The sequence below is a fragment of the Lethenteron reissneri genome, unplaced genomic scaffold (genome assembly GCF_015708825.2).
Source record: "Lethenteron reissneri isolate LAM-NWPU_2019-01 unplaced genomic scaffold, ASM1570882v1 scaffold_1581, whole genome shotgun sequence".
Classification (NCBI taxonomy): Eukaryota; Metazoa; Chordata; class Hyperoartia; order Petromyzontiformes; family Petromyzontidae; genus Lethenteron; species Lethenteron reissneri.
The window spans coordinates 15261-31069 of NW_026891313.1; the positions used below are offsets into that span (position 1 = coordinate 15261).

At 48.3% G+C, this 15809-nt stretch overlaps 1 protein-coding gene across 1 annotated transcript; it reads right to left on the reverse strand.

Annotated features, from left to right (window-relative positions):
• Positions 1 to 234: 234 nt before the first annotated feature.
• Positions 235 to 10072, reverse strand: LOC133362698 (tumor protein p73-like). The gene is made up of 9 exons (XM_061581620.1): positions 10050 to 10072; positions 8875 to 8931; positions 8337 to 8608; positions 7481 to 7572; positions 6917 to 7029; positions 4548 to 4666; positions 3952 to 4084; positions 3252 to 3345; positions 235 to 1054 (listed from the first exon to the last, which is right to left on the reverse strand). Exons 1-9 carry the CDS (start codon positions 10070 to 10072, stop codon positions 638 to 640), a joined length of 1320 nt encoding a protein of 439 aa, XP_061437604.1. The 3' UTR covers positions 235 to 637.
• Positions 10073 to 15809: the final 5737 nt, after the last annotated feature.

Genomic DNA, 15809 nt, shown 5'->3' on the forward strand with positions numbered 1-15809 from the left:
CATTCTGTAAAAAAAAAACTATGCAAACAAGCTCAAAGGAATTTCGATTTAAAGCTTTCGTGACTGCAGGGATTCATCTTTTTGGTTCTTTCGGTAAAGTCACGTAGAATGGAAATAAAATAATAATAAATAAATAAAAACAGACTGTCTTCTCGACAGACCTGTTTCTTCACCTGAGGACGGCTGCTTGCGTTGTGGCCGAAACGTCGTGAGAATTAATTTATAAAAAAAAAGTATTACTATTTTATTATTTCCATTCTACGTGACTTTACCGAAAGAACCAAGAAGAAGCTCAAAGGAAGTTATTGAAACTGCGAGTGAAACGACACTAGCTTATCTTCTTGGTTCTTTCGGTAAAGTCACGTAGAAGGAAAATAATAAAATAATAAAAATAAAACATAATAAAATAATTCTCACGACGTTTCGGCCACAACGCAAGCAGCCGCCCTCAGGTGGAGAACAGGTCTGTCGACCGTGACTTTACTGAAAGAACCAAGAAGATGAATCCCTGCAGTCACGAAAGCTTTCAATCAAAAGACACCAGCTTATTTACCCCAAGGGCTTTTCATACAAAGTGCATCCCACGGCCCACACAACCTCCCACCATCATCCATCTATCGCTACCCCCCTCCTCTCCTCACTCCAGCCCCTCTTCTTCTTCGATGTCAGAGCATGAAGAGAATTTTGGCATCTTGCTCCTGGGCACCTCCAGGCTGCTACTGCCTCCCCAGCTGCCAGCACGAGGAAGGGCAACGGCTTGGCGAGCGTACGCTCGCAAATTGTATTTGGCAATGCTGCTTTTGCGATACCGATTGCCGACAGAGGACAGATTCCTGCCAGAGGGCCGCAGCGCTGGGAACACTTTGGCAAGGATGCCGTCCTTGGTGTCGATGCCGTCATCGTCGTCGTCCTCGGAGCTGAGGTGGACTGTCTCTTCACTGGACGAGCGCTGCAGTGTCGTCTCGCTGGAGATCGTGGTGGACACGCCATGCTCTTCGATTCCACTCAATAGCAGTCGCTTTTTGGCTTCTGGGACTCCCAGTTCATCCAAGTCCTAAAATCCAGCGAAACACAGAAAATATGCACACACACCAAATTTTGTTCAGCGATCCAACATTGATAATTGGTTTTTTACCCTTCTATCTGGCAACAAAACTGACACCTTTTTACAAGGAGTCATGTTTGTATAGACCACAATACCTTGCAGTCATAATACAATACAAACAAAAGACATAACTCTGATAATGTGCACTGTCCCTGAAGTTGATTGGTCCACACCCGAGACAAGTATTGCGGTCTATACAAACATGACTCCTTGTAAAAAGGTGTCAGTTTTGTTGCCAGATAGAAGGGTAAAAAAACAATTATGATATTTTTACTGGCAAATGAGGTTCCCATAGTGTACGATACATTCTTCAAATTTCTGACGACGTGTATTCCTCAGAGCAATTAATGTACAAAATCAGTCGGTATTACCGGTAGGAACCACCTGGTTCCACCAGCCCACAGGGGATTATTGTGTCTGTCCGTCGTGCATCCAAAAATGGGAGGGGAGGGGCTGGGTGGGGAGGGGAGGGTGGGGAGGGGAGGGGCTGGGTGGGGAGGGTGTGGTGGGGAGGGGCTGGGTGGGGTGGGTGGGGCTGGGTGGGGAGGGGAGGGGCTGGGTGGGGAGGGGCTGGGTGGGGAGGGTGGGGAGGGGCTGGGTGGGGAGGGGTGGGGCTGGGTGGGGAGGGGAGGGGAGGATGGGGAGGGGCTGGTCACCCCGTGGTGCCCTTATAAAACTCAACGTTTCACCTACTCACGCCGGCTTGTGCCCGCCCTCACAGTTGGCCATTGACCGAGCAACCCAACGTTCCTACCCGCTCCCTCCGCAGGAGGAATGTGTTTGTTTTGTACCCACTACTGGATCAGGACTCCTCAGCCTCCTCACTCGAGCTATGTGACCACGATCCATCTATCAACTACACACGAACTAATCTTCTCACAAATCGAATCTCTGTGGTGGTCATCTTGGTGATGTGTGCTCTACTTTGGATGCCATTCCAACACTGGTCTTGTTTCCCAGCCACAATGCAGTCCAGTGATGTTCCCTTGCCCAAGCCCATCTACTTTTTTGCAGTTGTCAATGTTTTTTATTTGCATGTTTCGGTATCCACGTGTAATGGGTTCCGGAGACACTTGTAGAGGTAACTTCTTTATTACAATACAACACTCCAACAGTCCTGATACTCTGTTACAGCCTAGGTACACAGCCTAGATACACAGCCTAGGTACACAGCCTAGGTACACAGCCTAGGTACACAGCCTAGCGACACAGCCTAGGTACACAGCCTAGATACACAGCCTAGGTACACAGCCTAGCGACACAGCCTAGGTACACAGCCTAAATACACAGCCTAGCGACACAGCCTAGGTACACAGCCTAGGTACACAGCCTAGGTACACTGCTCTGGCTACGCTCTGGGGTCCTCCGGCTACAACTACCCTAGGGGAGGCTACCTGACCCGACCCAGCCAAGGTGCGGGTCTGGACTCTGGCTTCCTCGGAACTCGCCCTCACAAGGACGTAGAGCCGGGAGTCCCAGAGTCCCACCACTGGCCCTCACAGCGCCCCGGCCCTTACAAGGACAAGCGGGACGAGGGGGTACAGGGTCCTAAGCTGGCTGGCTGGCGGGTCTTGACCTGCGACTGGCCCCAATCGGCCAGGGAGCTGCCCTTTTATGCCTCGTGCCCAACGAGGGGTGGGGTTGTGTGTGCCTCCAGATATCCCACAGAGCGCACACAGCCCCCCCCCCCCCCCGTTGGTGGCGCCAAGGGGTTTAACTGTCTGGGGTGCCTGGGATCCTAGCGCCTGGCGCCAAGAGGCTTAAGTGTCTGGGGTGCCTGGGATCCTAGCGCCTGCCGCCAAGGGCTTCTCTGCCTAGGGTCCCAGAGCCCCCTCTTGTGGCACGACAATCCTCACTACTCACCACTCACCCTCACCACTCACCCTCACCACTCACACTCACCCCTCTCCCTCACCACTCACCCCTCTCCCTCACCACTCACGCTCACCACTCACCCTCACCACTCACCACTCACCCACACACGTATTAACTCTTTACAAGTTTAATTCCAACCTTCCATCTTCTCCAAGCTTCTTTGTGCATTTTTTATGTTGCAGAAAAACTTGCACAACTTTAAAATAAATCCCAATCTTGTAAACGTTAAAAAACACGCGTAGTTTGCATGGAAGCGTCCGTAGGAACTTGCCTGTAGAGTAACGTCCATCAGCTGTTGGACACTCGACAATCCACGTGAAGTGAAATTCTCCAAAAACTCCAAGCAGTCGATTTGTTTCAGGAAGCTTGAGACACGAAAAAACAACAACACACAAGGCTCCAAAATGTTAATACCAAATACAAGAAGCACGAACAAGTACTTTGTACGGCTGTATTACATTAACTTGCACATTTTTACTCCGTCAACATTGCGATTAGAAATAACATGTGAAGCAACACTTACATTGCTTGTACTGTATATCCCTATGGGAAATAATGACATTTTTTATTGGAAATCCCAGTGCAAAAATCAGCCCAAACTGCATTACGAACTTTGCGTTTCGATTTAAAGCTTTCGTGACTGCAGGGATTCATCTTCTTGGTTCTTTCGGTAAAGTCACGTAGAAGGGAAGTAATAAAATAATAAAAATAAAACATAATAAAATCATTCTCACGACGTTACGGCTGCTTGCGTTGTGGCTGAAACGTCGTGAGAATTATTTTATCATGTATATTATATTATTATATTATTTTATTATGTTTTATATTTATTATTCTATTACTTCTCTTCTACGTGGTGACTTTACCGAATAAACCAAGAAGATGAATCCCTGCAGTCACGAAAGCTTTAAATCGAAAAATGACGACGATGTTTAAAGGTGGCGACGATGATGCACCTAAAGGGCACTTACTTGTAAAGAGCGTTGCCAGGCTTGCCGCTGTCCGGCAGGGTTCCAAGCCGGGCCGGTGGGTTGTCTCCGTCCGGTGGCCGTGGGGGACCATTGGATCCACTCGCTTCACCCGTCACAACATTCTGTGCAACGCCTGCAACCAGTGGATGAGCATTCGCAATAAAACCATTTACACCTCAACACATATACGAGTAATATTGAATTCATCCTCTTGGCTCTTTCGGTAAAGTCATCACGTAGAAGGGAAGTAATAAAATAATAAAACTTCATAAAATAATTCTCACGACGTTTCGGCCACAACGCAAGCAGCCGTCTTCAGGTGGAGAACAGGTCTGTCGGAAAGACAGCGTCTGACAGACCTGTTCTTCACCTGAGGACGGCTGCTTGCGTTGTGGTCGAAACGTCGTGAGAATTGTATTTTATCGTGTTTTATTTTTATTCTTTTATTACTTCCCTTCTACGTGACGACTTTACCGAAAGAACCAAGAAGACTGCGTATCACTTTGTGGTAAATTGTGTCACGTCTTTCAATTCTACCGCGTGCCACGTTCCCTGCAGAGAAATGTGCTGCGCCGAGCAGGGAGAGCTTGCGTCACCTGGTGAGGAACCTTCGCCGGCACTGGAGGGTCCCTGGCTGCCGGCCAAGACTTCCTGTGAACACTCGCTTCCGTGTCGGCTGAGGTTGAACGGCCTGCCACGCAATTCCGTCACGTATCTGGGAGGGAGAAAAAACCCAAAAAATTAACCCGTAAAAACTAAGTTTTTCACTATAAATCCTTGATATGCGTGGCACCGGTTTTATTTTATTATTCATTTCTGTTTTTCTTGAGTAAGAGTTTCATTTTTATCACATTGGTATTTTAAATTAAATATAAGGAAAGTCGTATATAAGGATTATAAAGTTTTCAGTTTTTGTATGATTGTTTATATTGTACATTTTTGTTGTTTTCTTGAATAATTTTCTGTGTTTAGGAAAAATATATGATTGTGTTAGTGAAACATTTTTTTTTCCTAAAAAGTGGAAAATTTAGGAAAAATTTTTCCACAAAAATTAATTGTCACGCACAACGAGTCTGTGTGCAAAATGTTAGCTCGATTGGATCACGAGAAGTGGGTTAAAAAACGACCAAAAGATTTCCACGGTCCTAAGCGCGCAAGCAAGTGAACTTAATATAAAGGATTTTAAAAACCCAAAAAAATAGTGGTTGATGCACATGACAACTGCATCTTTTCTCATTGCACAACCTGATGTCAATGAACTACTGCTCAGTATTCATAACCAACATGGGAGTTATTTACATTACATAGACACTGAATATTGATATATTGCATAATTTTTGAATATGGAAATCTATTTTTAGATATTTTCCATTTGGATCATAAGATGGACATGTGCTTAAAGTTAAAATATGAAGATATAATCCACATTCCAATGAGTTAAACTCTGATAATGCCCCACATGCTTATCACAACATCAACTGCAATGCATCTGATCTCATAAGCTAGGTTGGGTTCAGCGTGGGTGACCATCCTATATACATTGCCCACAGCGAGCCATGCACAAATCTCCACGTATGTTGATGCTTCACACCTTTACCAACTCACACATACCAGTCGGGAATTATACAGAAAGTTCAGTGTCCATGCCTCTGTCATGCTCAGCATCTCCCATATAGTATGTCAGAGGAAAATATTAATAAAATACAAAAATGTGATCTTGCAAAGCATTGCCTTTCCAACATTTCGAATCCAAAATAAAAAAATTAACCCGTAAAAACAAAGTTTTTCACTATAAATCCTTTATATGCGTGGCGGCATCGGTTTTATTTTATTATTCATTTCTGTTTTTCTTGAGTAAGAGTTTTATTTTTATCACATTGGTATTTTAAATTAAATATGACAAAAATGTTTTCCTAAAAAGTGGAAAATGTAGGAAATTTTTTTTCACGAAAATAAATTGTCACGCACAACGAGTCTGCGTGCAAAATGTCAGCTCGATTGGATCACGGGAAGTGGGTTAAAAAACGACCAAAAGATTTGCACGGTCGTAAGCGCGCAAGCAAGCGAACTTAATATAAAGGATTTAAAAAGCAACACTTTGGTGCATCCAACAGGAAGCCGTTTGTCAATCACGTCAATTGGAACAAACTTCGCAACTGCATTGCTCTAACCGGATGGCAATGACTGCTTGAAAGTAGGTGAGCAAGTGTCACTGTGAAACCAATAGTACCTTCAAATTCAGATTTGTATGTAACATGTCAGATTTGTATGTAACATTATGTAGTTGTGCAGTGTATAATGGAGTAGCAGCTGGAAAATCAAGACAGATTTGCATCAGCATGAACATGAATTGAATAATGGCTGTTTGAAAGTCGAACAGTCAACAGGCAAACAAATAACAGCTTCAAATTAAAATTTCGGTGCAGGATGTCAAATTTAATAAAGCGTTGTCAAATGTATTTCGTTGCAATAATACAAAACATTCTCTGTGAATGATTTAAAATTAAAACGATTCTTCCAGGAGAAAACATTATTCACTAATAATTTGCATATCAAGAGGAATTTAGCATATTTATGGCAAATGCAGGTATGTGATTAGTACTACTCATGCCCGTGCATTATGCAGGATTAGCAGCATCAAAGGGAGGGGATATGGAAATATGCTAAATTCCTCTTGATATGCAAATTATTTTGTCAAGGCTCCCCCTTTCCCCCCCCTTCCAACCCAGCTTATATACATGCTCCAAGCACGTTTGCTGTTTCATTCAGACGCTGTCTTTCCGACAGACCTGGTTTTCACCTGAGGACGGCTGCTTGCGTTGTGGCCGAAACGTCGTGAGAATTATTTTATTATTTTTCTTTTTATCATTTTATTACTTCCCTTCTGTTGCTACCATTTAATTACAGCAGCAATCGGGAACTTGTCTCGCACGAGCAGCGATGTGTCTATTTCGTGTTCACGTACCGTTGTTGCTGCAGGTTGCGCAACACATTCACAACATCCTTGGGCAGCATTCGGACCAGCTCCAGGCTTTCCTTGATTTTTTTTAATATTTCAAAATGTTCTCTCCCGTGCACCTACATACATACAGACCGCAGAGCAAATTCTTTAAAACATCAAATGCTTATTGTGAATTCTAGATTTGAAGCTTTCGTGACTGCAAGGTTTCATATTCTTATGGTTTTTTCGGTAAAGTCACGTAGGTAAAAAATTAAAATTAATAAAAGTAAAATAAAATAAAAATAAAAATCACGACGTTTCCATTGCAACACAAGCAATCATCATCAGGTATAAATGAAATAGCAACAAAAAATTCTAACCAGAACAACTATAGACAGACATATGAGCAGACAGATATCACCAAGATACATAGAGAGAGTGACACAGGTACAGAGAGGGAGATCGTCTCTGTGGAGTGGCCTTAAATAGACAGAGGGGGCGGTGGCAGAGAGAGGGAGGGGTTAGAGACAACATTAACATGTCAATGAGTGCGGAAAACGAGGAATTTAAACGAAAGCAGGTAACTACCAGGAGGTGAAATATGTCTTTTTGGTCGGATGGCCAATTGCTGCCACAGTTGCTTTCAGTCATCAGCATGTCGTGCACCACTTTCACGCAGCCTGAGGATTTGGTTAAGTGGCAAAAAGCGGACAGGTAAGGCGAGTACACGCAGGGACAATTTCTTTCAGAATAATACATTGAAATGATGTCATCATGGGACCTCCTTTGCCAGTAGCAAAATATAGACTAATAGGGTTGTTCCCCTTTTTTTTTTCTGGCAACAAAACTGACACCTTTTGCAAGGAATCATGTTTACATTAACCACAATACTTGCAGTCAAATGCAAACAAAAAACACAACTCTGATAATTTATGCATTGTCTTTGAAACTGATTGGTCCACACCAGAGACAGCTTTCTTTAGAGCCTAGTCTCATATGGTGTTCGACCAGATGACGCCAAAAGGCGTCATCATGGGACCTCCTTTGCCAGTACCAAAATATACTCATAGGGGTTTTCACCTTTTTTCTGGCAACAAAACTGACACCTTTTGCAAGGAATCATACTTACATTAACCACAATACTTGCAGTCAAATGGTCGAACACCATATGAGACGAGGCTCTAAAGAAAGATGTCTCTGGTGTGGACCAATCAGTTTCAAAGACAATGCATACATTATCAGAGTTGTGTTTATTGTTTGCATTTGACTGCAAGTATTGTGGTTAATGTAAGTATGATTCCTTGCAAAAGGTGTCAGTTTTGTTGCCAGAAAAAAGGGGAAAACCCCTATTAGTGAAATTATATAATTTACAAAAACCTCAAATGTGTCTTAATAGCTAGACAGCAGCATGCGTGTGTGAACAAGGGGCAGTCAAAGTGATCACCTTGGGAGTTCGTATCAGAAGCCGCCTCTCCACTCGCTCGCTGACTGCTGCCAGAAGACACCTTAGGCACTTGTGGGGTGTGCTCAACTGGCTGAGCCTGTGGAGACTGACAAGTCTGGGTTGCTGCCTCTGCCAAGGCAGGAGGATACTGCTGCACATACTGAGCTGCATTCTGCATGGTGAGTGAAGGAGCCTTCCAATTGTTTGGAGACTGCTGCTGCTGCAGCTCCTCATCGTCATGATGCATGCACCGCTCGTCCATTTTGATATCTTCGAGATTTGAAGCTTTCACGACTGCAAGGAATCATACTCTTAGTTTTTTTCGGTAAAGTCACGTAGGTAAAAAATGAAATTAAAATAAAATAAAAATCACGACGTTTCGGAAGCAACACAAGCTTCCGTCTTCAAGTGATACAGATATTTGGCTGTGACAGTTTCACCTGAAGACGTAAGCTTGTGTTGCTTCCGAAACGTCGTGATTTTTATTATTTTATTTTTATTAATTTTAATTTCATTCTTCACCTACATTTTTACATCTCTCCCCGGCGAAGCACACACTCGGGTCTCGCAGCAGAATCGGCCCAGTACCTGGCCACTAAAACAAATAGGCAGAAAACAAATGCATTAAAACAATTTTTTTATGGGCAGCCATTGTAAGGCATGTTTTTACTTAACCCGCCAAAAGAGAATTTCAAGAAATTACAGGAAAAGATAAAATAGTTTAAAAACATTACAATGTCTCTTCAACCACGACTATAGAGACATGGTAATCGCAATAATTGTACACTTAGACATTTTCAATGTTCAGCCCTATAAAACTGGCAGCAGACATTGTATGTAGCTAGGGTTCCCAAGTTTCGTACATAACAGGATAAACTCCACACCCTCAAAATGGGGGGTTCCCCAAGGCTCTGTACTAGGTTCCCTGCTCTTCACAGCCTACACTTCCCCGATCGGCCGGCTCATTGCAAGCTTCGGTGTTAAGCATCACTCATACGCGGATGACACGATTATATTCACCGCCATCGATTCTAGCAATGCATCTGGATTCGAGAGGCTCTCGGAATGTACCACCGCCATGCAACAATGGTTCACTGCACACAACCTAGCCCTTAATCCGAAAAAGTCAGTGGCCATCATGTTAGGTACCAAGTGTAACGGGTTCCGGAGACACTTGTAGAGGTAACTTCTTTATTACAATACAACACTCCAACAGTCCAACTCTCCAACAGTCCTGATACTCTGTTACAGCCTAGCTACACAGCCTAGATACTCTACTCTGGCTACGCTCTGCAACTCGCCCTCACAAGGTCGTAGAGTCGGGAGTTCCAGAGTCCCAGCGCTGGCTCTCGCAGCATCCCAGGGTCTTCAGATGGCTGGTCGTGGGTCTTGGGTCTTGAGTTACAACTGGGCCCTGATCGTCCAGGGAGCTCTCCCTTTATGCCTAGTCTAACGAGGGGTGGGGCCGTGTGCGCCACCAGACATCCCACAGAGCACACACAGCCCCCCCCCCCCCGTTGGCGGCGCCAAAAAGGCTTAAGCGCCTGGGAACCCAGTGCCTGGCACCCAGAGGCTTAAGCGTCTGGACTTGCCTGGGATTCCAGAGCCCCCAGCAGCCCCTCCCTTCTTATGTCACTACACAAGCAACGTCTCAATTCAGCAGCACTCCCCACACACATACACATCTTCGGTCACATCAACAAGTTCACCGACCACTTCAGGTACCTCGGTATCATCCTCGATTCAACTTTATCCTTCGACCGTCAAACCAACCATATCATCAGCTCATGTAACTTTCACCTGAAGGCTCTTAGACACATACGTCCTCTCATCTCTACTGAAATTGCCAACACTTTGGCATGTTGCATAGTTGGGTCTCGCCTTGACTATTGCAACTCCGTCCTAGTCCGGACCTCTGCTGGCAACCTAAAGAAGCTTCAAAGACTACCAAATAACCTGGCACGCGTCGTCATTGCCCACACTCATCCCCGCCTCGACTCACTAGCTTGTCTCCGCGCTCTCAACTGGCTCCCCATCGCCAGCAGGGTCACATACAAGACCGCCTGCCTCTGCCACAACGCCTTCATATCCGCCTGCCGTATCTTTCTTCATTACTGACAACTTGCAGCTCAGCACACGGCAGATGCCTGCGCAGCGCGACTCACAACCTCCTCTCGATACCAAGATCCAGGATGGTCATCGTGTCTACGCGCCGCTTCTCGGTGGCAGCCCCAACAGTCTGGAACGATATCCCTCTGCACATTCGCAGCATCACCTCAATCGCCTCCTTCAAGAGACACTTAAAAACTCACCTCTACAACCACGTGCTTTTGAGTGACTCTGAGCTTGGCTCCGCGCCTCTGAGTTGCGGCCACTACGTCTGCAAATTTGCGCGCGTTACAAATTGTACTATTATTATATTATTACCCACCCACTCACCCACTCACTCACTCACACACCCACTCACTCACCCAGTCGCTCACCCACCCACTCACACACCCACGCACACACCCACTCAATCACCCATCAACTCACACACCCACTCACTCACTCATCACAGTCGCTCGCTCACTCACACACACACTCACCACCCACTCACCCACACACTCACCCACACACTCATCTACCCACTCACCCACCCACCTACACACTCACACACTCACTCACCCACCCACTCACACACCCACTCACTCACACACCCACCTACACACTCACACACTCACTCACTGACCCAATCGCTCACTCACTCACTCGCCCAGTCGCTCACACACTAACCCACACACTCAACACCCACTCACACACTCACCCACCCACTCACTCACCCAGTCGCTCACATACTCACCCACACACTCATCCACCCACTCATCCACTCACACACCCACTCACTCACCCAGTCGCTCACCCACCCACTCACCCAACCACTCACACACTCACTCACCCACTCACCCAGTCACTCACTCACCCACTCATTCACTCATCCACCCACTCACACACTCACCCACACACTCATCCACTCACCCGCCCACTCACCCACCCACTCACTCACCAAGTCGCTCGCTCACTCACTCACCCAGTCGCTCACACACTAACCCACCCAGTCGCTCACACACTCACCCACACACTCACCTACCCACTCACACACCCATTCATCCACCCACCCCACCCCCTCACCCAGTCGCTCACTCACTCACCCAGTCGCTCACACACTCACCCACACACTCATCCACCCACTCACTCACCCACCCACTCACCCACCCACTCATCCACTCACCTACTCACCCACCCACACACTCATCCACCCACTCACCCACACAGGAGCAGGTGATGATGAGAGGCTTGGCTGATAGAGGTACCAGCAACAGCACCACAGCAGCAGCAGCAGCAATGGTGCAGCAGTAGCAGCAGCAGTAGCCCTGCAAGATGCGAGTCAGCACGCGACTTGACCGAGAGTGGAGGTCTCTGCTCTCCAACCCACCCACCCCGCCCGCGTCTGTGTTGAGGGCTCAGTGTCCTTAGTGTTGACTCAGTGGGCTGTTGACTCGACACGTCACTTATTAGCAAGGGGTGGTGGCTTAGGCTCTGGCCAAGAATCGATTGTGGCCTCTAAGTTCTAAAATTAAGATTGGCCTCTAAGTTGTTTATTTAAGCACATTCCTTGGATACCTTTCTCAATGCACACGTCTAGAGTCAATATCACGTAGGGTAGACTCTACCCACTGCTGGATGAGGGGTGCAGGAGGGGTAGGGGGGTACAGGGGCGGTGGGAGGTGTACACATATTAATGTTTAACCTATCTAGGTGACTTAGCGAAAGACCAAAATAGTATGTAACACGTACAGTAGTAGCACCTCGTGTGGCTAATTCAGTGACATGATTCCTTGCGAAAGGTTTCTGTTTTGTGTTTTAACATCTCAACACAACTCCTGTTTCATGTGCAGACACACACATGGACTTACACACAAACATTGGCCCACACGCACAAAGACATCAACTTTAGACACACATACATGGACTCACACAGACAGACATCGACTTTAGACACACATACATGGACTCACACAGACAGACATCGACTTTAGACACACATACATGGACTCACACAGACAGACATCGACTTTAGACACACATACATGGACTCACACAGACAGACATCGACTTTAGACACACATACATGGACTCACACAGACAGACATCGACTTTAGACACACATACATGGACTCACACAGACAGACATCGACTTTAGACACATACATGGAGTTACACACACATATGGACTCACACACACATACATAGACTCACACACACACGTGTGTGTACACACAGGTGGGAGGGGGAGGGAGGGGAGGTGGGAGGTGGGAGAGGGAGGGGAGGGAGGGGGAGGTGGGAGGGGAGGGGGAGGTGTGAGGGGGAGGTAGGGGGGGGGTGAGGGGGAGGGAGGAGGAGGAGGGAGGGGGAGGGAGGGGGAGGTGGGAGGGGGAGGTGGGAGGGGGAGGTGGGGGAGGGAGGTGGGGGAGGGAGGGGGAGGTGGGGGAGGGAGGTGGAAGGGCGAGGGATGGAGGGGGAGAGGCGTCTGCCAATGGGAGGAGACGGAGGGGGCAGCTGCTGCCCAATGAGCGATGTTCACCAGGTGGGGGGGGGGGGGGGGGGACGCCAGTGACCGGCTGGCTGACCCCCACCCACCAGCCCTCAGCACCTCCCAACAAACCCCCCTGAGCCTGACCCACTCACCCCACCACGACACCGCGTCACGTACACTACTACTACTACAACCACTACAACTACAGCTACTACAACTATTACTGCTACTACAACTACAGCTACTACTACTACAACTACTACAGCAGCAGCAGTGGCTCTGTCGGGAGTCGGTGGCTCTTCCCTCCCCTCTCCTGCTGCTCCTCCAGTGCGCGTGTGTACACGGACATTCATCGATATTAGCAGCATCACCATCACCACCAGCACCATCACCACCATCACCTCCACCAGCACCATCATCACCACCATTACCACCACCATCACCACCACAACCACCACCTCCACCACCACCACCACCTCCACCACCACCATCACCACCATCACTATCACCATCACCACCACCTCCACCACCACCTCCACCACCACCATCACCACCACCACCACCACCATGCCCAAGGCACTCTGCGTGTCCGCTCCGCCGGAGAGAATTCGCGAGCGGCTGGAGTTGAGCGTCGCGGCTCTGCGGGAACTGCGGCTCCTGCGGGAGCAGCACGAGGCGACGGTGCGACAGGCGCTCGCCCTGCCACCACCGCCCCCGCAGCAGCAGCAGCAACAGCAGCAGCAACAGCAACAGCAGCAGCAGCAGCTGCAGCAGCAGCAACAGAAGCAGCAACAGCAGCAGCGGCGGTGCTATGGCCGGGGCCCAGGACGGTCGGACGGGAAGGCGGATGATGATCCGGAGGAGGATCAGCCGGTGAGTGAGTGGAGCGAGCGAGTCGGGAAGAGAGAATGAGAGAGGGCCGTGCGCGCACGCGTGTCGTGACGTGTGTGCGGTGTTGCGTGTCGTGTCAGAACCGGTCCTGGGCCTCACCTAGGTCGACTCAGCCTCAAATGAGTACCTGGTGCGGTGTGTGAACATCGCCACTGGGGATACAAAGGCGCCCGGGCGTGGTGCTGGCCACCCACCCCCTCGTGTACCGTGCCGGCCTTCATAGGTGCTCGCTAACAGCACCCTACAGTCTGTTAAGGCTATACGGGGGATCTTAGTCTCTTGTAGAGTTGTTGTCATGTTTGTGCAGAGGATACAATGGGAGTGGTGGCGCAGTGCTTAGCGCACTCTACCAGTTCAGATGACGTCTGCGGGCCAGGAATCCCAACTCGGGTGAGTGGATTCGTACAGCGCAGTTGCGCCAACCGCTGCGCCACCGCTCTCCCTTGGAAGGTCGTGTAGGAAGGTCGTGTTTGGAAGGAAGGCCGGGCTCCTACAGGGGCGAGTGTGAGAGGAGAGAGAGGGGGCACGCATATGGCATTGACGTGAGCGTGCGCGCGTGTTGCGCTCGATGCCAACCAATGTCTGCTGCTGGACACGACGAAAGGGCTTCAGCAGAGAGAGAAGAGAACGTTTGTGTCGTGTCGCTGTTTCCACCTCCTCTGTTGAAGGAGCGCAGCGGGTTAACTCTGCGGTCCGTAGCTTGGGTCGCGTGGCTACCTCAACGCTGTGGCTTCTCTTGAAGACATCTCCGTGTGTATTTATCTCGACGAGTCTCTGTGCATCTCTGTATACGAGACTCTGCCTGCCACCGTGTGTCTCTGTGGGTTAACTCTGCGGTCCGTAGCTTGGGTCGCGTGGCTACCTCAACGCTGTGGCTTCTCTTGAAGACATCTCCGCGTGTATTTATCTCGACGAGTCTCTGTGCATCTCTGTATACGAGACTCTGCCTGCCACCGTGTGTCTCTGTGGGTTCACTCTGCGGTCCGTAGCTTGGGTCGCGTGGCCACGGTGGGACTATTTGCGGCTTGTATCGTTAATTTAGCAACCTACGTGGCCAACCGTGTTCATCGGCGGTGCGGACCGCGACGACATTAAACGGAACCACGGCTTAAGTCGGCTTAACACGTGGCAGGCTTTCGCGACCCAATATCATCCACAATACAGGTTTTTTTGGGGGGGGTTAGATTGCGTAAATATATGCTGCGTATTTGGAGTTTATGTGGTCGCGTGGATTTATCTCCGCGTCCTCTGTTTTTTTCCCTCCACATTTAGGAGCACGCCTTTAGCGGATTTGCCTCGCCGCTACATTTGCACGTGATGGAGAGGCGAGACTGCGTCGAGCTATCAGTTGTGGCCAGGTCGTTTCTGTCAAAGAGGCTTACCTGGTAAAACAAATAAAAATGTTAAATGAAATCAAATAATATTCATGGTTCTTTCGGTAAAGTCACGTAGAAGGGAAAAAATAAAATAATATAAATATAAAACAATAAAAATTCTCACGACGTTTCGACTGCAACACAAGCAATCATCATTAGGTGATGATTTCCCTTCTACGTGACTTTATCGAAAGAACCAAGAATATGAATCCTGCAGTCACGAAAGGTTTAAATCGAAATCAAATAAATGAAAAAGCAATGAATTAACTTGCATCTTTATTACAATTAATGATGGAAGAATGGCGGCTGCTACGCTATTCCAATGCAACGGGGCCTGACGCTCCACGCGGGGTGAGAGGCTTCGTGATTCCTCCTCCGGAGCGGTGGTCCTGGGCCTCCCCTAGGTCGACTCAGCCTTAAATGGGTACCTGTTGGGGCTGTGTTTAACCTCGGTCTCGGAGACACAAAGGTGGCCGGCCGGACGTGGCGCTGGCCACCCCTCGTGTGCCGTGTCGGCCTTCATAGGTGCTACTCGCCAACAGCACTTGCACCCGACTGTCTGATAAAGGCTACACGGGGGGGGGGGGGGGGATCTTTATCCGGTTGTGTTTGCCGGCAAACAGCGCTTGG

Coding starts and splice junctions, on each gene's coding strand:
- LOC133362698 (XM_061581620.1), bottom strand. CDS start 10,072: ATGATACCGAGGTACCTGAAGTG. Junction 4,667..6,916: donor CGCAACCTGCAGCAACAACG/GTACGTGAACAC, acceptor TCTCCCTCCCAG/ATACGTGACGGAATTGCGTG. Junction 4,085..4,547: donor CGGCGAAGGTTCCTCACCAG/GTGACGCAAGCT, acceptor CACTGGTTGCAG/GCGTTGCACAGAATGTTGTG.